We start from the raw sequence: 23,271 nt of genomic DNA, 5'->3' as shown, positions 1-23,271 counted from the left end.
AAGCTTTTATCTTTTTTACCTTCATTGTTTAAGTCATTGGGGTGAGGGGAGTAACGGGGGGGATATGGTGGAACGGGGGGGGGACCCCAGGGGAGGGGACGGGCACCAGTGTCTTTCTGCTGTGAACGGTTCTACCAATAAACTTTGTAAATAGCACCTCTGCCCTGCTTTGTGCTGGGGGTGGGGCGTGGCCGAGACCCCCCCGCCCATGGCGGAGACAGGGAGACATGGGAGGTCAGACCTCAGGGGAAACGGGAACGCCCCCCACGCGGGACAGGTCTTGACTCGGAAGGCTACTGATGGCAGCTTTGCAGGACGCATCAAACCAAGGAATTGTTAAAACCACAAAGGGTTCAATTGCCCCCCTCCCAATTCATAACCTGAAATGCCCCAGCGAGGCACCTCCCCCACCCGCCGGCTGGCTGGGAATACTGGGTACGGCTCCAGGTGGGGAGTGAGGGGCACCGGCAGGACTGGGGGGGCAGGGCTGGGCTGGCGGGTCGCAAGTGGGGGGCACCAGTCAGACACTAGTTTGTTGCCCATAATCCTTTATTGCGGCCGATCTCTCAGCTCCGTGGGGCGCGGGGTCCCAGCTCCGTCTTGCTCCGGGGCCGGGGGGGGCTCACTGCAGCCCCCCCCGCTCCTTCTCCCACTGCTCGGGGGTCAGCGTGCGCTGCTCGAAGGCGTGAATGTGCTTCAGCTCCTCCACCAGCAGCTCGTTCACCAGCCTGTGGGGAGGGGGGTCAGCGCCAGGCCAGGAGCCCGGGGGTCAGCGACGGGGAGGCTGGGCCCGGGGCTGGAGGGCAGGTTAATGGGCCACGCCCCAGAGCTCCCCCCAACCGCACCGGCAGGGTGGGGGTCCCTGTGGGGGAGGCAGGGTGGGGTCAGCCCCCAGACTGTGAGGGGGAGACCGGAGCCCAGGGTCGGCAGGGCCAGAGGCCCCGGGGCTCTCGGGACAGGGAAGGGGCCCCCGGGATGGGGCCCCGGGCTCACCGGTGTCGCTGGAGCAGGGGCTTCCCCCGGAACCGGGACGAGACGACCAGGACCTTGAAGCTGGTGGAGCAGCGGCTCGGGGTCGTGTCCTCGACTTCCTGGGGGGGAGAGACATGAGGGGGGGTGACCCTCAAACCCCCCCGATCCAACCCGGGCACCCAGGGACCCCCTCCAACACCAGCCCCAGATTGACCCCTACCTGCCCCTCCCCCAACAGGGACCCCGACACCAGCTCCCGCCCCCCCCCGCCCCAGATCGACCCCACCTGCCCCTCCCCCAACAGGGACCCCGACACCAGCTCCCGCCCCCCCCGCCCCAGATCGACCCCACCTGCCCCTCCCCCAACAGGGACCCCGACACCAGCTCCCGCCCCCCCCGCCCCAGATCGACCCCACCTGCCCCTCCCCCAACAGGGACCCCGACACCAGCTCCCGCCCCCCCCGCCCCAGATCGACCCCACCTGCCCCTCCCCCAACAGGGACCCCCGACACCAGGCCCCGGATTTGATCCCCCCCCCCGGGGGTCAGAGCCGGCACCGCGCGGGGGAGGGGCCTAGGGGGTATTTGGCGGGCTGCGGGGGGGGGAGCTCACCACGTGCTCCGCCTCCAGCCCCCGCAGCAGCCGCCCCCGGAGGGTCTCCGCGCTCAGAGCCGGCCCGGCCGCCTCCATCCCGCTCCGCAAGGCGCTGGACCCCACCCACTTCCGCCTCTGGGGCCGCCACTTCCGCCTCTAGTCCTCTCCTCACTTCCGCCTCTGGGGCCGCCACTTCCGCCTCTAGTCCTCTCCTCACGTCCGCCTCAGGTCCCGCCCCAATGCGCCACTCGCCCCAGCTCCTCCAATCAGAGTTGGGCTGGGGGGCGGGCTTCCCGCGAGGTGGCCAATAAGGTCCATCCTGGGAAGCGACACCGCCCAAAGGCACCAATCAGAGGGAGGCGCCTGGCGCCTCTTCCCGGGCTGGCCTCGGGCGCTGGCGGCAGGAGCTGAGACTGAAGGCAGGATGGGAGGGGCCCCGGGGCATGCTGGGAGACGGGGGACACGGGAGGGGGGAGACCGGAGCATGCTGGGAGATTGGGGGGTGCGGGGGGGGGACCTGGGGCATGCTGGGAGATGGGGGCACCTCGGGGAGACCCGGGGCATGCTGGGAAGTGGGGGACCTGGAGCATGCTGGGAGATGGGGGCACTGGGGGAGACCCGGGGCATGCTGGGAGATGGGGGCACTGGGGGGAGACCTGGGGCATGCTGGGAGATGGGGGAGACCCGGGGCATGCTGGGAAGTGGGGGACCTGGAGCATGCTGGGAGATGGGGGCACTGGGGGAGACCCGGGGCATGCTGGGAAGTGGGGGACCTAGAGCATGCTGGGAGATGGGGGCGCTGGGGGAGACCCGGCGCGAGCTGGGAAGTGGGGCTGGCCGGCCATGACCTTTCCCGCCCCCTCTCCCCAGGCCCGGCCATGGGAGCGGAGCCGCGAGGGTTCTTCGGCGTCTACCTGCTGTTCTGCACCAACCCCCGGTACCGGGGCCGCGTCTACGTCGGCTTCACCGTGGCCCCCCAGCGCCGCATCGGGCAGCACAACGCCGGCAAGCGCCGCGGTGGGGCCTGGAAGACCAGTGGGCGTGGGCCCTGGTAACCCTGGGGGGATCCCAGCATGCCACGCTTGGGGGGGGGGGTAATCCCAGCATGCCACGCACTCGTGCAAACCTGAACAGCAGACAAGGGCTTGCTGGGAGTGGTGGTGGGCCTGGGGCGGGGGGAGCGGGGCATGCTGGGAGTGCTGGCTGGCCCGGAGCGGGAGCATGCTGGGAGCAGGGGGAGCGGGGCATGCTGGGAGCGCGGGTCGGGAGGGAGCGAGGCATGCTGGGAGTGGTGGTCGGCCTGGGGCGGGGGGAGCAGGGCAAGCTGGGAGTGCGGGGAGCGGGGCATGTTGGGAGCGCTGGCTGGCCCAGAGCGGGGCATGCTGGGAGCACGGAGCGGGGGGAGTGGGGCATGCTGGGAGCGCTGGGGGGAGTGGGGCATGCTGGGAGCGCTGGGGGGAGCGGGGCATGCTGGGAGCACAGCGCTGGTAGGAGCGGGGCATGCTGGGAGCGCTGGTAGGAGCGGGGCATGCTGGGAGCGCTGGCTGACCTGGGTTCTCTCCTTGCAGGGAGATGGTGCTGATCGTCCACGGCTTCCCCTCCGACGTGGCTGCTCTGCGGGTACCTGCCGGTGCCCCCCACTCCCGACCCGCAGCCCCTGTCCCCCCCGCTCTGCTGGTGCCCCCCACTCCCGACCCGCAGCCCCTGCCCCCCCCGCTCTGCCGGTGCCCCCCACTCCCGACCCGCAGCCCCTGCCCCCCCCTGCTCTGCCGGTGCCCCTCACTCCCGACCTGCAGCCCCCTTCTAGCCCAGCCCTGCCGGTGCCCCTCACTCCTGACCCGCAGCCCCCGCTCTCTAACTCCGCTGTCTCTCTGCCCCCCAGTTCGAGTGGGCCTGGCAGCACCCCCACACGTCTCGCCGTCTCTCCCACGTGAGCCGCCGCGCCCGCCGGGAGACCCGCTTCAATTTCCACCTGCGGGTTCTGGCCCACATGCTTCGTGTGGCCCCCTGGTGCCGCCTGCCCCTCACTGTGCGCTGGCTGGAGCAGGAGTACCGCCAGGACTTCCCCCCCGCCCTCCAGCCCCCCCTGCACATGCCCCTGGCCTTCGGGCCGGTCCGGGCGCTGGGCCCCGCCGGGGGGCGCGGGGACCGGGGCCAGGAAGAACCCGGCCCTCCGCCGGGGCAGGCGGCCCAGACCCAGCGCTGCACCCTCTGCCTGAAGAGACTCCGGGTAGGTTGGGGGTTCCTGGACACCTGGGCTCTCTAGGAGGGGAGGGGGAGGCTGGGACCCTGGACTCCTGGGTTCTCTCCCAGCTCAGGGGAGCGGGGGTGGGGAGTGGGGGCTAGTGATTAGAGTGGAGGGGCTATACCCTCCCCCACGACTGTCTGTCTTCCCCCCTGCAGGACGTGGACGACCCTCCCCTGCGCTGCTTCCACCCCGGATGCCCCCTGGCCGCCCACCCCGCCTGCCTGGCGCGGGAGTTCCTGCGGGAGGAGCCGCAGCAGTTCCTGCCCGTGGAGGGGCGCTGCCCAGGGTATGGGGCCCCCAGCGGAGCCAAGGGACGAGTGGGGGCTCCCTGGGGGAGGGGCGGATCTCCAGGGAGGGCGGGGATGGGACGCAGTTGCTATGGGCAACATCCCCAGCATGTTGCGTTGGCGACCCAATTCCCATGGTGAAGGCCCCCCCCCCCCCCATTTTCTGTTGCAGCTGCAAGAACCTCCTCCTGTGGGGCGACCTGATTCGCTACCACCAGGGTTGCTATGGTGACCTGGAAGAAGTCCCTGCCTCCTCCCAGGTAAGCCCCGCCCACGTGCTGCTAAGCTCCACCCATGGCGTGTTCCCCTTTGGCACAAGAGCCCCGCCCATTGTGTGGGCGAGCCTATTGGGCCGCCCCTCTTGCCTTTAAGCCCACCCCCTTCCCTGTGCCTGCCCTTTGGCTGCTAAGCCCTGCCCTGTCCACGCCCCCTCTTGCAGGTAAGCCCCGCCCCCATTCTCTCCCCTCCCCTTTCACAGTCTCTTGCTGCTAAACTCCTCCCTGCTTTGTCCCCGCCCCTTTCTGAGGCAGCCAAGCCCCGCCCCCTCACCTGTCCCCACCCCCTTCACAGGGAAGCCCCCTCCCCCCTGACTCCCTCCCACCCACAGGGACACTGGACAGAGGAGCTGAGGAGCTGAAGACCCGAGGGGAGGAGCCTGCGCTGGAGGGGCGGGGCAAAGGGCCGGTGGTCCCGCCCACTCCTGGATCGCTGGGGGGCCCAGGGGATAATTATGAACTTACATGAAATAAAAAATCCCAGGAGATTCGAGTCCGGGCTGTGCCTGACACGGGGGACCCAGGTGTCCGGGGAGGGAGTCTGGGGTGGGGACAAGGACAGGCAGGGGAAGGGCCCCAGGCTTTGGGGGAGGATCCTGGAACCTTTCCCTGCCCCCTCCCCTCAACTGCCGCCTGAAGCCCGGAGGGGGGTGAGCTGCTGGGGGGGCAGGGACCGCTCCCCCACCCAGCGAGCTCCTGGACTGTGTGACCCGAGCAACCTGCAGCCCCTGACACCGGCGGGGGGGAGGGGACCCGGGGCTGGGGGGAAACAAGGGTGGGGAAGGGGACCCAGGCGGCCGGGGGCGGGGGGAACAGGGATGGGGAAGAGGACCCAGGCGTCTGGGGACGTTGCCCCTGAGCGCTGGGGAAGGGGGAGGGGAACCAGAGAGAGATGAACACGGGGTGGGACCCAGTCGTCCGCCCGCGGCCCCATGGCGGTGGGAAGCAGCCCCCTCCTGGCCCCTCTCCACGCCCCGCCCGCCCCTGGCTCCGCCGATAAAACCCGGCCGGCCCCGCGCCGCGCTTCCCCGGACCCCGCCGCCGAGCCCCGAGCAAGTGAGTGGGGGAGGGGGCTGCTCCTCCGGGCCCCCCCAGGCAGGAGAAGGGACCCAGGTGTCCGGGGCCCCCAGGTCGGGCAGAGGGATGGGACGCGGGGCCCGAGAACAAGCCCTTCTCCTGAGGGGACCCGCCTGCCCCCCTAAAGAAAGGGGCAGCCGCATGTGTCCCCCCCCCGGCCCCTTAATCCCCCCCCAACCGCGTCTGGACCCTGCCCCCAGGAATGTCCCGGAGCCACCAACTTCTCCCTTTGCTGCCAGAAACTTTCACAACTCGCCCCCCCGTCCCCCCGCGCGCCGGTGCCCCCCACTCCCGACCCGCAGCCCCCTGAGCCCTGCCCCCCCCACCTCTGCCGGTGCCCCCCACTCCTGACCCTCAGCCCCCTGCCAGCCCAGCCCTGAGCTCCCCCAGCCCTGCCGGTGCCCCTCACTCCCAACCTGCAGCCCCCTTCCAGCCCTGCCCCCCAGCCCTGCTGGTGCCCCTCACTCCCGACCCGCAGCCCCTGCTACCCCAGCCCTGCCCCCCCCAGCTCCGCTGGTGCCCCTCACTCCCGACCCGCAGACCCCCGAGGCCCTGCCCCCCCAGCTCTGCCGGTGCCCCCCACTCCTGACCCTCAGCCCCCTGCTAGCCCAGCCCTGCCGGTGCCCCTCACTCCCGACCCGCAGCCCCCCCAGCCCTGGGCTCCAGATGTGCGTGTGTGGGGCGGGGTGATCTCCAGGGTGTCGAACTCCTCTTTAACCCTTTCTCTCCCAGGATGCAGCCAGCCGAGGAGACTCCGCGCCCAGCCTTGATCCCCATCCGGGGAGTCCCCATGATCAAATACTTCGCTGAGAACTGGGGGGAGGTGGAGGGATTCCAGGCGCAGCCGGATGATCTACTGATCTCCACGTACCCCAAATCTGGTGAGTGCCTCCAACCTGCCCCATAGCCCCTCCGTGCCCTGGTGCCCCTCACTCCTGACCTGCAGCTCCGGCTAGCTTAGCCTGCCTGTCCCCTGCAGGTACCACCTGGATCAGTGAGATCGTCGACATGATCTACAATGATGGAGACACAGAGAAATGCAAGCGAGACGCCATCTACATGCGAGTCCCCTTCCTGGAGTTTGCTGTTCCTGGGGTCCCCACTGGTAACGCAGACTTGGCTCCTGGGGGTGCTGTGGGGAGGGGGCAGGGCGCTGGCTGTGGGGGGAGCTCATACAATCCTAGAATATCGACACCCCCTGCCCAGAGCAGGACCGACCCCAACTAAATCATCCCAGCCAAGGCGTTGTCAAGCCTGACCTTAAACGCCTCTAAGGAAGGAGATTCCACCACCGCCCTAGGGAACCCAATCCAGTGCTTCCCCACCCTCCCAGTGAAATACTGTTTCCTGATATCCAACCTAGACCTCCCCCACTGCAACTAGAGACCATTGCTCCTTGTCCTGTCATCTGCCACCACTGAGAACAGTCTAGATCCATCCTCTTTGGAACCCGCCTTCAGGGAGTTAAAAGCAGCTATCAAATCCCCCCTCGTTCTTCTCTTCTGCAGACTAAACAATCCCAGTTCCCTCAGCCTCTCCTCATAAGTCATGTGTTCCAGCCCCCTCATCATTTTTGTTGCCCTTCGCTGGACTCTCTCCAATTTCTCCACATCCTTCTTGTAGTGTGGGGCCCCAAACTGGACACAGTACTCCAGATGAGGCCTCACCAGTGTCGAATAGAGGGGAACGATCACAATCTTCTGGCAATGCCCCTACTTATACATCCCAAAATGCCATTGGCCTTCTTGGCAACAAGGGCACACTGCTGACTCATATCCAGCTTCTCGTCCACTGTCACCCCTAGGTCCTTTTCCGCAGAACTGCTGCTGAGCCATTCGGTCCCTAGTCTGTCGCGGTGCATTGGGTTCTTCCGTCCTAAGTGCAGGACTCTGCACTTGTCCTTGTTGAACCTCATCAGATTTCTTTTGGCCCAATCCTCCAGTTTGTCTAGGTCCCGGCTACTCCAGCCCGGCCTCTCCCAGCAGGGGGCTCTGTGGCAGGGGGGCACTGGCTGTGGGGGGGCTCCTGGCTCACCCCTGCCCTGTGCCCCCCAGGGCTGGAGCTGCTCCAGAAGAGGCCATCCCGGCGGCTGGTGAAGACCCATCTCCCGGTGCAGCTGCTGCCGGAGTCGTTCTGGGAGCAGGACTGTAAGGTGAGCCTCGGGGTGTGGGGCCGGGGTTACCGTTGGGGGCGCCAGCTGGGGCTCTGATTAGCAGCTGAGCGCAGGTGGGGTGTGTGGGGGGTTGTGGTGTGGGGAGAGGAGGTCTGAGGTCTCAGCTGTGGGGGGGAAGGGGCGGTCAGACCCTGACCCCGTGTCCCCACCCCCTCCAGATGATCTACATGGCCAGGAACCCCAAGGACGTGGCCGTGTCCTACTATTACTTCTACCAGATGGCGAAGGTGCACCCGGACCCCGGCTCCTGGGACCACTTCCTGGCCGACTTCCTGGCCGGCAGAGGTGGGGCGCGAGCAGGGGCTGACCTCCTCCGGGGGCGCTGGTCAGACCTGCCCCCAGGGCACAGACTGGCTGGCGCAGGGGGCCTGGGGGATCCCCGGGGGGCAGGGGGGGACTGCCTGGCTCGGGGGACCCTCAGCGGGGCATGTGAGGGGCCTGGGGGTCTCTGAGCCGTCTGCCCTCCCCCAGTGTCGTTCGGGTCCTGGCACCAGCACGTCCGGGGCTGGTGGGAGAAGAGACGGGAGCACCGAATGCTCTACCTGTTGTACGAGGACATGAAAGAGGTGAGCCCCCCCCGACGGCCCCCCTCCTTCCTGTCCCCGGCCCCCCCACTGCCCCTTCCTCCTTCCTGTCCCCGGCCCCACCGCCCAACTGCCCCTCCTTCCTGTCCCCGGCCTCCCCGACGGCCCCCCTCCTTCCTGTTCCCGGCCCCCCCACTGCCCCCCCCCTTCCTGTCCCCGGCCCCACCGCCCGACGGCCCCCCCTCCTTCCTGTCCCCGGCCCCCCCACTGCCCCTCCCTCCTTCCTGTCCCCGGCCCCCACCAGACAGCCCCATGTCTCCAGATCTGACCCACCCCCCAAGGTTCCCCTCCCCCCAGCCCTCCGGCGCACCCCACTGGCTCTGACCCCCGTCCCGCCCAGGACCCCCGGCGCGAGATCCGGAAGGTGCTGGAGTTCCTGGGGCGCCCCCCATCCGAGGGGCTGGTGGAGGCGATCGCCCAGCACACCTCGTTCAGCGAGATGAAGCAGAACTTCATGGCCAACTACAAAACCATCCCCACCAGCGTCATGGACCACAGCATCTCGCCCTTCATGCGCAAGGGTACGGGGGCGCCAGGGGGCAAGGAGTGGGGCCCAGCGGGGGTCGCGGTGCTGTGGGGAGTGGGGTGGGCTCGGTGAGGTGCCAGGGGGCATGGGGTGGGGGCTCAGTGGGGGGCAGAGAACCAGGGGGCATGGCATGGGGGGCTCGGCGGGAGCACGGCAGGGTGCCAGGGGGGCGCAGTGACCGCACTCTCCTGCCCCCCAGGTGTGACGGGCGACTGGAAGAACCAGTTCACGGTGGCGCAGAATGAGCGATTTGACGCTGACTACGAGAGGCAAATGGAGGGAACCGACCTGAGCTTCCGGATGGAGATCTGAGCCCCCCTGCCCCACATCACCCCCCCCACCCCACTGCAGAGAGATAAACCTGAGTTACCTGCTCTGATCTGCGTGTGGTTCACTGCAGCCCCAGCCTCTCCGAGCAGGGAGCGCTGCGGGGAGGGGAAGGGGTGCTGGTTGTGGGGACGGGTGCTGTGGGGGGGAACCTTTCTCTGGTTCTCAGCCCCCCCCATCCCATCCCCGCTCTGCTGTAGGGATCTGACTCCAGTTCCACTTGCCCCCCTGCCAGAGCCTCTTGCATAATCCGCCCCCACATCCCATCCAGGAGGGGAGTGAGGCCGAGGGATTAGAGCCCGGACACCTGGGTTTTCTCCCACATCCTACACTGGGCCCAGAACAATAAATAACCCTCCAGCCCCTGACACCAGGAATCGCACCCACTCCCTGGCCAGGCTGGGCGAGGAGCCACCCAGAATCCAGGCGTCCGGGCAGCGGGGCAAAGGGCCAGGCTGGGGGTAGTTAATGAACAAACCCTAGACTGGGTCAATAAGGCAGCCAGTGGGTGACAGGGTGCGGGGCTGGCTCTGTAAGTGCTGGGGCGGAGGGGGGCAGGGCTCTGGGGAGTGGTGGGGGCATGGCACTGGGGGGCAGGGTATGGGTGGGGGGCAGAGAGGCAGGAGCTGTGCGGGCAGGGTACGGGGAGCTGTGGGACAGGGTGTGGGGCCTGGGGGGCAGGGTAGGGGTGCGGGGAGGGGGAAAGTCACACAGCCAGGATGTTTGTGTAATCAGCTGTTCAGCTCACCCCGGGGCTGGGAGGTAACGGTACAGACCCCCCATTAGATTGGGGATCCCCCCAATAAAGCCAGAGGCCTCTGTGACTCCCAGCCACAGCCCCCTTCCACGCCCGTGCCTCCCACCCTAGGGGGAGAGCTGGGGCCTGGCATGCTGCTGACATGCCCCCCTGCCAATCCCACATGGCCCCTGGGGAAAGGAGGGGCAGAGACCCCCCCATGGTGGGTGGTGGGGAGGGGCCTGCCAGGGGCCGCAGCAGCCAGGGGCGCAGGGACACACCTGCACCCTGCCCCTCACCTTGACCTGCCCAGCTGGGCCCGGGTGGGTCCCGTGGGGCGGCTGCAGGGAGGTACTGGAGAGCGATGTCTCTGCCGGGACCTGGCACTGCCCGGTGCCGAAGGACTGGACACAATGGGGGCTGGGGCAGGGCCCAAGGAGGCCAAGACCCTGATATAGGGCATGTGGGGTGACCTGGCGTTAACCCAACGCCGTGGGTAGGAAACGAGACGAAAGGCCTGGCCCGGTCTGCCAGGAGACGGGGGCACAGGCTGGCACCCACTCAGGGGCACAGGCTGGCACCCACTCGAGGGCACATTGACCACATGGGGGGCTGGTACCAGGCGGGTCCCAGCTCTCCAGACTGGCCTGGGGGTGGGAAATACCCAGGGCTTAATTTGTAATGAAAGATGGGCTGGGGCTCACGGAACGTTTTTACTTTCATAACTGAACGGCCGGGCCCCTGAACGGCCGGGCCCGGGGGCACCGGGGCTCTGAACCGCCGGGCCCGGAGGCTCTGCTGGAACATGCTGACTTGCCCGGACTCCGTGGGGCACGGTTCCCTCGGCCCCGGCATGAACCACAGCAGAGTGCAATGGGGGGGGGGGGGGGCAGAGAAGCCTTTAATTACATTCACGGCCCCCCCAAGCTCCGCTCCCACCGCCTCACTTCTTCTTGGTCTCCTTACAGGCCACCACGTATCTCTGGGCCACGTTGAGGGGCGGGGAGTAGCCGTCCGCGTAGGACGTGTCCTCGAAGAGCACCGAGTAATCGTCCTGGGGCTGGAGAGAGGCAGCGTGAGGGGGCTGGAGCTCTTCCCCACCCCAGCCACCCCTCGCCTTGGGGAGGGTGGGAGCCGGCACCCCCCACAGGGGACAGGCCCCAAGTCCCAGTCCCTGACCCCCCTGAGCCAGCCCGTCCCTGCCCCGGGGCCAGATCAGAGCTGGCGCCCCCCCAAAGGGGACAGGCCCCGTGTCCCAGTCCCCGCCCCCCTGAGCCAGCAGGTCCCCACCCTGGGGCTGGATGGGAGCCGGCGCCCCCAGAGGGTACAGGCCTCGAGTCCCATTCCCTGCCCCCCTGAGCCAGCCAGTCCCCGCCCTGGGGCCGGATCAGAGCTGGTGCCCCCCAAAAGGGGACAGGCCCCGCGTCCCAGTCCCTGCCCCCGGGCCGGATCAGAGCCGGCACCCCCCCAAAGGGGACAGGCCCCACGTCCCATTTCTCGTCCCCCTGAGCCAGCCTGTCCCCACCCTGGGGCTGGATCAGGGCCAGCGCCCCCTGGAGGAGACAGGCCCCATGTCCCATTCCCTGCAGCCCTGAGCCAGCCAGTCCCTGCCCTGGGGCTGGATCAGGGCCAGTACCCCCCACAGGGGATAGGCCCCACGTCCCATTCCCTGCCCCACTGAGCCAGCCAGTCCCCGCCCTGGGCTGGATGGGTGTGGGTAGCCCTTAGCAGGGAAAGGCCCCCATCCCATGCCCCCTCCGTGAGCCTGCCAGTCTCGCATCAGTGCCCCCGAGAGGGGAAGGGCCCCTTACCCGCTGGGGTGGGGCGTGGATCAGGGCCCGGTAGAAGCAGGTGGTCTGGGGATACAGCGCCAACACCAGCTGGTCCTTCTGGAACAGCGCCTCGGGGTCTGTCTCAGGGTTCGCCTTCCACTGGGGCAACGGGATGATGCGGCGGCGGCTCAGGGTGTGACGCCTGGGGGGGGAGACAGGGTGAGACAGGGACCCCCCCCTCCGGACGAGAGAGCCTCCCCATCCCCATCACCCTCCCCTCTCCGTTCCTCTCCTCTCACTTACTCTTTGCCTTCTTCATCGATATCATCCACCTCGTACCTGCAAAGAGAGGAGACGGCGGTGAGGAGATAGGCAAGGGGAGGACCTAAAGCTGCAGGACCATAGAGCCATCTCCACTGAGCGGCTAGAGAGGCATTCCTATGCAGCTCTTAATGGAGAACCATAGAGCCATCTCCTTGGAGTGGCTAGAGAGTTTCTATGCCCCTACAGTTGCAATACCATAGAGCCATCTCCGTTAAGTCCCTAAATAAGCATTCCCATGTTATCCTATGACTTGACCACTCCAGTACCATAGAGCCATCACCCTCGAGCAGCTAGAGAGGAGCCTCCATTCCTCTGAAGTTGTAGAACCAGCGTCACACCGGCTGCAAAGTTGGAAAGGGGTTTCTATGCTACCAAGACAGTGGAAACCATAGGGATGCCATCCCTGCAGCGTCTAGAGAGGTGTTTCTACCTCCCTAAGGTTAGAGAGCCATAGAGTTACCATTCTGAAGTGGCAAGAGAATGGGACTTAAGTCCAAAAGATTGCAGGATCATAGAGCCATCTCCCTTGAGCACCTAGACTGCATTTCTATGCCCCAAAGACTGGGTGACTATAGCATTACAGCACTTGATTGGCCAGAGAAATGTTTGTGTCCCCCTGCTCCAGAGCCAGCTCCCTTGAGACATGAGACAAGGGGTCAACACAGGATTGTCTGGTACCCCTTGCTGCCCAGCTCTATGGCTGGATGCCCCAAGGTGGCTGTAGCTGCGTGGGGCTGACTCCCACGGCATTGCCATTGGCTCCGGCCCTCCGGTGGGCCCCAGGGGACCCACACCCGGTGCTCACTTGTTGGTGGCGTGGCTGTAGCTCACCACTTCGGCCAAGATCCATTGCTCGTCCCCGTCCACGGCCTTGACACGAGCGGCCACCTTGTCCCCCGGCTTGGCCACATAATCGCTGGCAGCGGGGATAGCGCCGCAGAGTGGGGGTGGCCTGTGGGGAGAGGAGGGTGAGGTTAGCTCGGGTGTGGGGACAGAATCCCAGCCCGGGCTGCCCTGTACGACCCCAGCGACACTCACTTGTCCCCAGGCTTGCCGATCCACAGGGGCAGCGTCATGGCTGACTGCTGGAGGAGGGTCATGAGGACGCCCCGGCGCATGGTCTTGCGGGGTGGCTCTGACTCGTTGTAGAGCCCGGCAATCTTGGCGGCTGTGGGTGGGGGAGAAAGTGGAGTGAGCCCCACAGAGCTAGGGGGAGCCACCCCTTCCTGCCCCCAGGGACTCGGACACGGACACAGACACTGACCCCATTGCAGACACACTGAGCCTGTGTTCACATGCCACCCAGCCCACATTGCCACACCCACCCTGGGCGCCCCACATCTCCCATTCACCCCATTTATGAGACTGCAGGCCCCGGATCCCTGACCCCAGCACGCCCAAGCAGAGACACCCAGCCCCAGGGGATCATGGGCGTTCCTGTCCTCCTTAGAGACATTCCATCGTCCAAGCCCCAAGGGATGATGAGAGTTCCTGCTCATACCAAATGCTGAGTGTCCCCAGTGTGGGGCTGGACCCCATGGCCTATTCTGGGGGAAAGGCACAGGGCAGGGGGACACTCACCAATGCGCCGCTCCTCCAGAAGGGATTTGATCTCCGCAATCTTGTCCAACGCCTTGCGTAGGATGCTGAGGGTGAGAGGACAGACAGGGGTGAGCAGTGGGGCAGGGTCATCGGCAGCTGCAGGGGGCGGGGAGGAGGGGGCACTCACTTGCACTCAGCCTCCGCGTCAGCTTTGGCAGTTGTGTAGAGTCCACGAAGCTTGGTCCGGTAATACGGGGAGACTGCAGGAGATGGGGGTGTTAGAACCCAGGAGTCCTGGCTCTCAGCCCCCCCGCTCTAACCCACCAGACCCAAGAGCTATCGACTGACGTACAGAAACTTCAGGGTGTTTGACTATGTCCCTCACGTTGCGTATGTGGATAAAATGTGCCGTTTGATGAGAAAATGGATAATGGGGGCGGCGGCTGAAGGTGACCGTGGATAACCGTCCGGTCTGACGCCAGGAGCAGCTGTTATGGGTAATTACAGGGGAGGTGAAGGCAGCCGTGAGGTGAAAACCATCCACAGGTTTAGAGGCTGCGGAAATTGCCCTTAAATGAAGGGCCCATGGAGGACGCAAGTCGCAGGGGAAGGGAAACCCCCCAGGCACCCAGGGTAAGAGGGAGGAGGGGATTGGAAGGAAACCCAACCCCAACTCTGATAAAACCCCAGGGGGCCCAGAGGTTAAAGCCCCTACATCTGCCACCACTGGGGGGCTCCTGGCCAGAGAAAACCAAACTGCCCCAGACTTGAGGAAACCCCACGATCCGCACCCCCACCTGCCACAGGGCACATCGTAGCACTGCCCAGAGGCGACTAGAGCAGGGGGATCTCTTCGTGCGCTAGATCAGAACCACCAGGCTGGGTCAGACCAAGGGTCCCTCTAGCCCAGCGTCCTGTCTGCCAATGCCAGGGGCCCCAGAGGGAAGGCACAGAACAGGGAATCATTGAGTGATCCATCCTGTCGTCCACTCCCAGCTTCTGGCAGTCAGAGGTTTAGGGACACCCAGAGGAGGGGGCTGCATCCCTGCCCAGCCTGGCTAATAGCCAGTGATGGATCCATCCTCCAGGAACTTAGCTAGTTCTTTGTTGAACTCTGTTATAGTTTTGGCCCTCACAACAGCCCCTAGCACGGAGTTCCCCAGGCTGTCCGGGCGTTGAGTGAAGAAATGCTTCCTTGTGTTTGTGTTAAACCTGCTGCCGATTAATGTCATTGGGTGACCCCGAGTTCTTGTGTTATGAAAAGGAGTAAATAACACTTCCTGATTCACTCTCTCCACACCAGCCATGATTTTATAGAGCAGTCGTTTTAATCTCTCCTCATATGGAAGCTGTTCCATATCACTACATTTTTGTTGCCCTTCTCTGTACGTTTTCCCATGATATCTTCTTGAGAGGTGGCGACCAGAACTGCACGCATTATTCAAGATGTGGGCGTACCATGGATTTTTAGAGAGGCAATATAATATTTTCCACATTATAATCTATCCCTTTCCTAAAGATTCCCAACATTCTGTGCGCTGTTTTCTCGGCCGCTGCGCACTGAGGGGATGTTTGCAGAGAACTCTCCACACTGACGCCAAGATCTCTTTCTGGAGTGGTAACAGCTCATTCAGACCCCATCATTGTATATGTAGAGTTGAGATGATGTTTTCCAATGTGCATCACTTTGCATTTTCAACATTGAATTTCATCTGCCATTTTGTTGCCCAGTCACCCAGTTTGGCGAGATCCCTTTGTAGCTCTCCGCAGTCTGCCTGGGACTTACCTATCTTGAGTGACTTTTTAATCATCTGTAAACTTTGTCACCTCCCTGTTTACCCCTTTTCCCAGATCATTTACGAGTATGTTGAGCAGTGCTGGGCCCAGGACCGACCCCTGCGGGACCCCACTATTCATCTCTCTCCCCTGTGGAGACTGAGCATTTATTCCTGCCCTTTCTCTCCTGTGTTTTAACCAGTTACTGATCCATGAGAGGCCCTCCCCTCTTATCCCTTGACTGCTCACTTTGCTTCAGAGCCTTTGATGAGGGACCTTGTCAAAGGCTTTCTGAAAGTCCAGGTACGCTATATCCACTGGGTCCCCCTTGTCCACACACTTTTTGACCCCCTCAAAGAATGCTAATAGATTGGTGAGGCCTGAGTTCCTTTTACAAAAGCCATGTTGACTCTTTCCCAACAAATGGTGTTCATCTCTGTGTCTGAGAATTCTGTTCTTTACCAGCGTTTCAACCCATTTGCCTGGTATGGCAGTCAGGCTCACAGGCCTGTGATTGCCGGGATCGCCTCTTAAAAATCAGTGTTTCATTAGCTGCCCTCCAGTCGCCTGGTCCAGAGGCTGATCTGAGTGATGGGTCACAGACCACAGTTAGCAGTTCTGCAATTGCACATCTGAGTTCCTTCAGAACCCTTGGGTGATACCATCTGGTCCTGGTGACTGACTACTGTTTAATTTATCCATTTGTTCCAAAACCTTCCCTACTGACACCTCAATCTGGGACAGTTCCTCAGATCTGTCACCTAAAATGAATGGCTCAGGTGTGGGAAGCTCCCTCACATCCTCTGCAGCAAAGAAGATGCAACGGCCTTATCGTCCTTGAGTGCTCCTTTAGCACCTCCATCATCCAGTGGCTCCACTGATTGTTTGGCAGGCTTCCTGCTTCTGATGGACTTAGTTTTTATGACTTTTGCTAGTCGCTCTTCAAATTCTTTTTTTTTTTTGCCTGCCTAATTATACAAAATCTTGACTTGCCAAAGTTTCTGCTCCTTTCCATTTTCCTCAGTAGGCTCTAACTTCTAATTTTTAAAGGATGCCTTTTTGCTCTAACTGCTTCTTTTATTCCATTGTTTAGTCATGGTGGTAGTTTTTGGTCTGTTGATCTTTTTAAATTTGAGGTACACATTTAATTTGTGCCTCTATTATGGTGTGTTTAAAATGTTTCCACGCAGCTTGCCGGCATTTCACTCCTGTGACTGTTCCTTTTAATTTCCATGTAACTTCTTCATTCTGTGTAGTTCTCCTTTTATAAGTTAAATGCTACTGTGGTGGGCTTCTTTTGTATTCCCACCTCCCACCCCAAAGAATATTAAATGTAATTACACGTTGATCCCTACTGCCGTGCGGTTCATCTCTATTGGACCAGATCCTGTGCTCCACTTAGCACTAAATTAAGAATTGCCTCTCCTCTTGGGGGTTCCAGGACTAGCTGCTCCAAGAAGCAGTCATTACATGTGTCTAGAACAAGCCGGGAGGGGTAGTGAAGAATTGATGAAGAGGGCTATGATAAATGGCACATATTGTAAGGGCTGGAGGGATACCGCACCCCAAATCACTTTGGTCAAAGAAAGTTTGGGAAGGGAGAAATATAGGTAAAAGCTTACAAATATTAGCTCTGGCCAAATTCTTTGTATCTGTACCTCTGGCCACAGTTTACCTGGGGCGCGAGGACTTTCAAGGGGTATTATTCTGGGCATTAGGAATCTGCTTCCCACTCGTGTTTGTTAGGTAAGGATATTGGAGCCACGTCTAAGCAGGTTAATATCAGAACTCACAGCCAGGAGTCTGGCTCTGCCTCGACTGGCTTATCTGTGGCCAGCAGGGAAGGCTGCGGGGAGAGAAACGCCCTCAGGCCTTTGCCAGCAGAACGTAATCGTTTGTCCCCAGAGGAGGGTTTGGAGAGTCCGTTGCTTTGCCAGAGTCGGATCTTAACCGAGCGAGACTCCAAGGGAGTTTATGGAGGCTCATCCAGGGAGAGGAAGATGGCTCAGAATATCGCCTCCGTTGGGGAAGGGGAGGGGAGGGCTTTTCATGGTTTGTTGTGTGTAGGGAAAAAGAGGCACCCTGCTAAGGTTTGCAAGCAGGTGTCGGGCCGGCGAAGGGCAGGCCTGAGTTGCTACACGTGGCTCATGACTGCCCCTGTGCTGGACACGGAGCGTGGAGAGAACCCGTGAGAGGCTCAAATGAGGCTCCTGGCCTTGTGTCTGAGCCTGAAAATCACGGTACGGGTCGTGTCAGAAGCGTCAGCGGTTACAGACCCTGCGTGGCACCTCTGCAGCCGCTGCCTACCGCTAAAAGGAGGTGTTTGCCAGAAGGTCTGCGGACATTGTGGGACCCCTACCCAGGCCTCCCAGGAATGGAAAGAAACAGACTGGGAGTGGTGGGTGCTGCCACCAGGGACCCGGAAGCCCCAGTTCTGTCTGATATAGAAGCTGAAACTGTGGCTACTGCCCGATTCACCATTTTTAGCCGAGTTGGTTTCCCCAGGGAAATCTTGTTGGACCGGGGTGCAAATTTCATGTCCGAAGTTTTCAAAAAGTGACGGGTGTTGAGCCGAGTGAGGGATGTGAAAGCTGCCCCCCATCGCCCAGTGACTAACCGTTTGGTAGAAAGATTCCATGGGGCACTGAAGTCTATGTGGGGGCTGTATGTTACAGCTTGAGAGAATGATTGGGGTGTTGCTCCCTGATTTGTTATCTGGGTACAGGAGTGTCCCCCCAGAGTCTACGGGCTTTGCCCCCTTTTATCTCGGTGATGCTGACAGGCCAGGTCAGGTCAATAGGTCAATCCACTTGTGTGTGAACACCAAACAAATGCTATGTGAACTAATTCACTCAACGTTCATTTAGTGCAAAGGGAACGTGAACGCTCTTGTCTCCATGTATCTGTCACCTGTCGATTGCTATCCGTTACATTATGGATACCCCTGTACTTAATTAACCCTACATCCCACGCGTGTGTTAGTACTGAGATGCCAGTGTACTTGACGGGTGAACTTCATGAAAACTAAGGCAGGATCGTTGGGGGCTATTCCATTTCCATTTACACAGGGCCTAGCCCGATAATGACGTTTTCCCACCAAACGCAACTGGACCCTTGGAAATGTAAACGAAGAAGGTTGCTAACTGCAAAGCAAGGGCCATCGAGTTCTCGATGGGAATTCACAGGCTCAGTCTGCATTCCTCACGCACCGCCAGCAAAGGAAGGCCCACGTGGGTACAGAACCTCTCAGCTAGCTTTCTGGGTGAAGACGACATAAAAGAGGATTCAAGGAAAGATCCTTCATCTCCCAATTGTTTGGCCACTCACAGGGAAGCCTTCCACATGCAAGACACAGCTCCCCAAAGTTAGTCTGGGTAACCCTGAGAGACTCATGGGAAAAGTCCCAGGCCACCCCATCTTTGCTACCACTTTGGACTTACAAACCTGGGCTCACCTATTAGTGTATTTTATCTGCCTTAACCTCTCAATCGCTCATTTCCTTTTCTGAGCCAATAAACCCTTAGTTAGTTTAGTAGAGAAATCGGCTGCCAGCGTTGTCTCTGGTGTGAGATCGAGAGTATCCGCTGGGGTGAGTGACTGACCCTTTGGGGCTGCGAGTGAGCTAACGTGTTCTGATATTGGTATAGCGACCAGCATCACCAAGTCCAGCGCGTCTGGGTGGTAAGATGTCCCTAAGGGGACCGTCCATGGCTCCATGGTCATGGTAGTGATCCAGGGGTGCACAGTTGTCCATGGCTGGGTGAAATCTAATGACAGAACCACACCCCCAGCTTGGGGGGCCTGCCCTGTTTTCTGACTGGAGATTGGCACTCGCAGCTGTGAGCCACTCCAGCCAGCGGGACAATTGGCGTAGTTGGCAAGAGTGACATCCACGCTTAAAGCTCAGAACCCAGCGCTAGGTAAAATGCACATTTGATATTGGGAGTTTTAAGGGTTAAGGATTAGTCACAATGGGTGAATCACAGTCATACGAGGATCTTGACAGAAAAGATCTTGAGCAGTTGTGTTCTTCCTTTAAGAAGAAAAACTCAGATCAGGACTGTCAGCTTTGCTCATGGAATTTGAGCAAAGAGCAGGGTCTCAGCCCCCTCCCCCAAGAAACAATGGTGGAACTCCAGATCAAGGAGGAGGAGGAAACTGAGGAAAGAGCCCACCGGATGCGAATGGAGCAGCTGGAATCTGAGAACAATGTGCATGGGCTGCAGCTGGAAATTCTGGACAAGTGAAAGGAACAGCTTCCGCCAATGGGTACCATCCCCTCTCAACAGCAGGGAGAGGGAGAAAGCCTGCCCCGTTTATCGTGAGTCTGACGGCACTGAGGAATTTGTATCCACCTTTGAGAGACTATGTGATAGCCATAAGATTTCTGGGCATAAATGGATGCCAATCCTCTTACCCAAACTGGCTGGAAAAGCCGGGCAAGTCTTTAATGAAATGGAGGTGGATGATGCTATGATATACAGGAAGTTTAAAGAAACTGTACAAGATCGCCCCGGAGTCCTATCGCTCGACGTTTAGAAATCTTAAAACGTCTGAGAGTATCGCTCAAGTGGCGCGAGGGCGTAAGCTGCGTAGCTTTGTGGCAATATGGATAACTGGGGCAGGGGCGGATGGCACCATGACAAGCTGCTTGATTCGAGGGCACAAGAGCAGGTATTGCGGGTAGTCATGGACGAGCTATAAAAGTGGCAGCCGCCTGTGACAAAAACCTTCCACCACTCTGGAGGCAGCAGAGCCTGGTGATGAGTAAGTTGAGTCAAGGGCTCAGGGGAAGGGTTACTCCTCTGCTCCCCAGGTTAAAAGGGATGAGGGGTCTAGGGGAAACCTAACTCCAACTTTGTTAAAAAACCTCTTACACTAAGGGAAGGCAGGCTCTGCCAACAGTGTGGGGCTCTTGGTCACAGAAAACCAAATTGCCCACAACCTGCACCCACAATTCCCATCTTACACGCCAGTGCTCCCACTGTGAGCGCTAATGCTGCCCCTGGGATCCCAGAGGAAGTTGTGGAGGAGGAGAACAGCCCCATAACCTGTATTGGGACTGAGTCTGGGGACGGTAGCAAGGAGTTTATTAAGAGTGTGAAAGTGAATGGCATTGAGTGTGCCGGGTGGCGGGACATGACCTCCCAAGTTACTTTGGATAAGGAAAGTTTTGTGAGAGAGGAGGACAGACAGCGAGGCAAAAGTCTGAATATTTTGGCTTTGGCTGAATTTTCTGTGACCGGGCCTCCGGCTAAAGTCCACCTCGAGGGGGAAGGGTTTAAGGGTGTTGATGTGGTTGGCATTAGGAATTTGCTGCCAGCTGATATTTTAATAGGTAATAACACTGTAAGCAGGTGAATGTTATAACCAGTTCCCAAGTCAAGTGTGGGTTGGATAGACCTGCTTTGTCTGCGGGCAGCAGGGAAGGCTGGCAAGGGGAGGGAAGTACCTTCAAGCCTTTGTCTGTTGAGAACAGAAGCTTGCCAACTGAGGTGGGATTTGAAAATTCTTGTGTTGTGCCAGAATCTGCTCTGGGAATAAGTGAAAAACAAAAAGATTTTGTATCTGCTCAGCAATCTGATCCTCCTTTGGAACAAGAGCAGGCTGCAGCTCAGAGTGGCACCCCAGCCGGGGAAGGAAGGGGGAGATTTCTTATGCAAGAAGATTTGTTGTTTAGGGAAGCTCCTACAGGGAAGAAAAGGCATCCTGGTGAAATCTGCAAGCAAACAGTTGTACTGGAATGACACAAGAGAGAATTGCTTCAGGTAGCCCTTGATGGCCCATTTGTGGGACAGTTAGGAGTGGAGAAAACCTGTGACAGGCTAAGGAATTTCTACTGGCCTCCTATGTTTCAGACAGTGGCAGATTATTGCAAAAGCTGTGATTTGTGTCAGAAGCATAAGGGTTTAAAGGGACCACTGCAGCTTTCGCCCATTATTAAGAGGGGGTTTCCCAGAATGTCTGTCGATATTGTGAGATCTCTCACTACACCTTCCAGGGGGGGAAAGAAATATATGCTTGGTGTGGTGGATTTTGCCACCAGGTATCCCAAAGCCACTGAAGTGTCTAAGAGTGAAGCTGAAACTGGGGCTACAGCTTTATTTACCATTTTCAGCAGAGCAGATTTTCCCAGAGCATTCCTGATAGGCCATGGTGCAAACTTTTTGTCTGTTGTCTTTAGCATATAAAGGCTGCTCCCTTCCACCCCGAAACGAAGGGGCTTGTGGAAGGATTTAATGGAATTTTGAAAGCTATGCAAAGAATGTATGTTTCCAGGCAGGAGAACAACTGGCACGTTTTGCTCCTGTTTCTTAAGAACATAAGAACGGCCAGACTGGGTCAGACCAAAGGTCCATCTACCCCAGTATCTTGTCTTCTGACAGTGGCCAATGCCAGGTGCCCCAGAGGGACTGAACAGAACAGGGAATCATCAAGTGGTCCATCCCCCGTGCCCATTGCCAGCTTCTGGCAAACAGAAGCTAGGGACACCCTCCCTGCCCAGCCTGGCTAACAGCCACTGAAGGACCTGTCCTCCATGAACTTATCTAGTTCTTTTTTGAAGCCTGTTATAGTCTTGGCTTCACAATATCCTCCGGCAAAGAGTTCCACAGGTTGATTGTGCATTGGGTGAAGAAATACGGCCTTGTGTTTGTTGTAAACCTCCTGCCTATTAATTTCATTTGGTGACCCCTAGTTCTTGTGTTATGAGAAGGAGTAAATAACACTTCCTTATCTACTTTCTCCACACTCGTCATGATTTTATAGCCTTCTACCATATCCCCCCTTAGTAGTCTCTTTTCCAAGCTGAACAGTCCCAGTCTTATTAATGTCTCCTCATACAGCAGCCGTTCCACACCCTTAATAATTTTTGTTGCCCTTTTCTGAACTTTTTCCAATTCCAATGTATCTTTTTTTGAGAGGGAGCGATGAGATCTGCACAGTGTTCAAGGTGTGGGTGTATCACAGATTTAGAGAGAGGCTGGAAGTGGGAGGTAATCAAGTCAAACAGCCCCTAGGCGTCTCCTAGTGTGATGGTACCTAGAAAGGACTAAACCGTGAGATTGTGTGTGGGGATTACAGGAAACTGAATGACAGGTTTCAGAGTAGCAGCTGTGTTAGTCTGTATTTGCAAAAAGAAAAGGAGGACTTGTGGCACCTTAGAGACTAACACATTTATTTGCGCATAAGCTTTCGTGAGCTACATGAGGAAGTGAGCTGTAGCTGTAGCTCACGAAAGCTTATGCTCAAATAAATTTGGCAGTCTCTAAAGTGCCACAAGTCCTCCTGTTCTTTTTAGGAAACTGAATGTGATCACCCGGCCTGATCCATACCCACACCCTGAACAGAGGAGCTAAGGGACCTCCTGGGGTGCAAAGTTTATAAACACACTGGATTTGACTCGAAGGTATTGGTAGATTCCCTTAGATGCTGATGCCCAGGAAAAATCTGTTTTTCTAGTAGCATCTGGACTCTACGAGTTTAAGATTATGGCTTTTGGATTAATACATTCGGGGCTGCCTTTCAGCGGCTTGTCAGCGAGGTGCTGCAGGGGTACACGCACTTGCCTTGGCCCATATAGATGACTTGGCTATTTTCAGTGGCTCCTGGCACGACCACTTGAATCATGTGTCACACAGGCCGAGGGAAGCCAACCTTTCTGTCAAGGTCTCCGAGCTAGGCGCCGACTCCGTGGACGCTCCGGTGCTGGAGCACCCATGGGGAAAAAACAGTGGGTGCTAAGCACCCACCGGCAGCTCCCTTCAGGCTTCCCGCCCACCAGCAGACCTCATGGATCAGCACCTCCCCCTCCCTCTCAGCACCTCCCCCCCACCGCAAACAATTGTTTCGCTACATGCAGGAGGCTGGGAGGGAGGGGCGAGGAGTGAGGATATAGCGCGCTCAGGGGAGGGGGCAGAACTTGGCAGGAAGAGGTGGGGAGGGGGGGAAAGAGGTAGGGCGGGGGTGGAGTGGGAAGAGGCGGAGCAGGGGTGGGGCCTGGGGTCGAACAGCCCCTGGCACTTTGAAAACTCAGTGCCTGTGTCTCCAAGTGCAAGC

The 23,271-nt window shown here is 59.8% G+C and overlaps 4 protein-coding genes across 8 annotated transcripts in view; 2 read left to right on the top strand and 2 right to left on the bottom strand.

Annotated features, from left to right (window-relative positions):
- Window positions 1-541: 541 nt before the first annotated feature.
- On the bottom strand, window positions 542-3,225 carry BOLA2B (bolA family member 2B). Of its 3 annotated transcripts, XM_074954197.1 has the most exons (5): window positions 3,116-3,134; window positions 2,481-2,590; window positions 1,585-1,885; window positions 994-1,091; window positions 542-728 (listed from the first exon to the last, which is right to left on the bottom strand). In XM_074954197.1, exons 3-5 carry the CDS (start codon window positions 1,660-1,662, stop codon window positions 623-625), a joined length of 282 nt encoding a protein of 93 aa, XP_074810298.1. In that variant the 5' UTR covers window positions 1,663-1,885; window positions 2,481-2,590; window positions 3,116-3,134; the 3' UTR covers window positions 542-622. The 3 variants fall into 3 exon arrangements, with proteins under 3 accessions (XP_074810298.1, XP_074810300.1, XP_074810297.1); XM_074954199.1 differs by lacking the exon at window positions 2,481-2,590 and having other exon boundaries at window positions 3,116-3,225; XM_074954196.1 differs by lacking the exons at window positions 2,481-2,590; window positions 3,116-3,134 and having other exon boundaries at window positions 1,585-2,022.
- Window positions 1,832-4,875, top strand: SLX1A (SLX1 homolog A, structure-specific endonuclease subunit). Its single transcript, XM_074954195.1, has 7 exons — window positions 1,832-1,985; window positions 2,437-2,617; window positions 3,135-3,186; window positions 3,449-3,796; window positions 3,970-4,100; window positions 4,274-4,361; window positions 4,709-4,875. Exons 2-7 carry the CDS (start codon window positions 2,445-2,447, stop codon window positions 4,736-4,738), a joined length of 822 nt encoding a protein of 273 aa, XP_074810296.1. The 5' UTR covers window positions 1,832-1,985; window positions 2,437-2,444; the 3' UTR covers window positions 4,739-4,875.
- On the top strand, window positions 4,047-9,083 carry LOC141988418 (sulfotransferase 1A1-like). 2 transcript variants are annotated; one of them, XM_074954193.1, is made up of 9 exons: window positions 4,047-4,100; window positions 4,274-4,361; window positions 6,186-6,334; window positions 6,433-6,558; window positions 7,508-7,605; window positions 7,785-7,911; window positions 8,098-8,192; window positions 8,551-8,731; window positions 8,936-9,083. In XM_074954193.1, the coding sequence occupies exons 2-9, from the start codon at window positions 4,327-4,329 to the stop codon at window positions 9,046-9,048; spliced, it is 924 nt and encodes a 307-aa protein (XP_074810294.1). In that variant the 5' UTR covers window positions 4,047-4,100; window positions 4,274-4,326; the 3' UTR covers window positions 9,049-9,083. The 2 variants fall into 2 exon arrangements, with proteins under 2 accessions (XP_074810294.1, XP_074810295.1); XM_074954194.1 differs by lacking the exons at window positions 4,047-4,100; window positions 4,274-4,361 and adding an exon at window positions 5,311-5,432.
- A 1,626-nt stretch (window positions 9,084-10,709) lies between these two features.
- The window catches only part of SGF29 (SAGA complex associated factor 29), a 30,643-nt gene continuing 18,081 nt past the window's right edge, over window positions 10,710-23,271 (bottom strand). For both annotated transcript variants that reach the window (XM_074956715.1, XM_074956716.1), the window contains exons 4-10: window positions 13,625-13,697; window positions 13,477-13,541; window positions 12,934-13,063; window positions 12,701-12,847; window positions 11,875-11,910; window positions 11,611-11,773; window positions 10,710-10,859 (exon numbers count right to left, since the gene is read on the bottom strand). In XM_074956715.1, coding sequence (XP_074812816.1) covers window positions 10,743-10,859; window positions 11,611-11,773; window positions 11,875-11,910; window positions 12,701-12,847; window positions 12,934-13,063; window positions 13,477-13,541; window positions 13,625-13,697 — 731 coding nt within the window. In that variant the 3' untranslated portion in view covers window positions 10,710-10,742. The remainder of the gene's footprint in view (window positions 10,860-11,610; window positions 11,774-11,874; window positions 11,911-12,700; window positions 12,848-12,933; window positions 13,064-13,476; window positions 13,542-13,624; window positions 13,698-23,271) is intronic.

The sequence above is a fragment of the Natator depressus genome, chromosome 6 (assembly GCF_965152275.1).
Source record: "Natator depressus isolate rNatDep1 chromosome 6, rNatDep2.hap1, whole genome shotgun sequence".
Lineage (NCBI taxonomy): Eukaryota > Metazoa > Chordata > Testudines > Cheloniidae > Natator > Natator depressus.
This window is presented reverse-complemented; position numbering and strand designations above follow the sequence as displayed.

Coding starts and splice junctions, on each gene's coding strand:
- BOLA2B (XM_074954199.1), bottom strand. CDS start 1,662: ATGGAGGCGGCCGGGCCGGCTCTGAGCGCGGAGACCCTCCGGGGGCGG. Junction 1,092..1,584: donor GGCTGGAGGCGGAGCACGTG/GTGAGCTCCCCC, acceptor TCTCCCCCCCAG/GAAGTCGAGGACACGACCCC. Junction 729..993: donor CCCCTGCTCCAGCGACACCG/GTGAGCCCGGGG, acceptor CCCTCCCCACAG/GCTGGTGAACGAGCTGCTGG.
- SLX1A (XM_074954195.1), top strand. CDS start 2,445: ATGGGAGCGGAGCCGCGAGGGTTCTTCGGCGTCTACCTGCTGTTCTGC. Junction 3,797..3,969: donor TCTGCCTGAAGAGACTCCGG/GTAGGTTGGGGG, acceptor TCCCCCCTGCAG/GACGTGGACGACCCTCCCCT. Junction 4,362..4,708: donor AAGTCCCTGCCTCCTCCCAG/GTAAGCCCCGCC, acceptor TCCCACCCACAG/GGACACTGGACAGAGGAGCT.
- LOC141988418 (XM_074954193.1), top strand. CDS start 4,327: ATGGTGACCTGGAAGAAGTCCCTGCCTCCTCCCAG. Junction 7,606..7,784: donor TCTGGGAGCAGGACTGTAAG/GTGAGCCTCGGG, acceptor CACCCCCTCCAG/ATGATCTACATGGCCAGGAA. Junction 8,193..8,550: donor TGTACGAGGACATGAAAGAG/GTGAGCCCCCCC, acceptor CGTCCCGCCCAG/GACCCCCGGCGCGAGATCCG.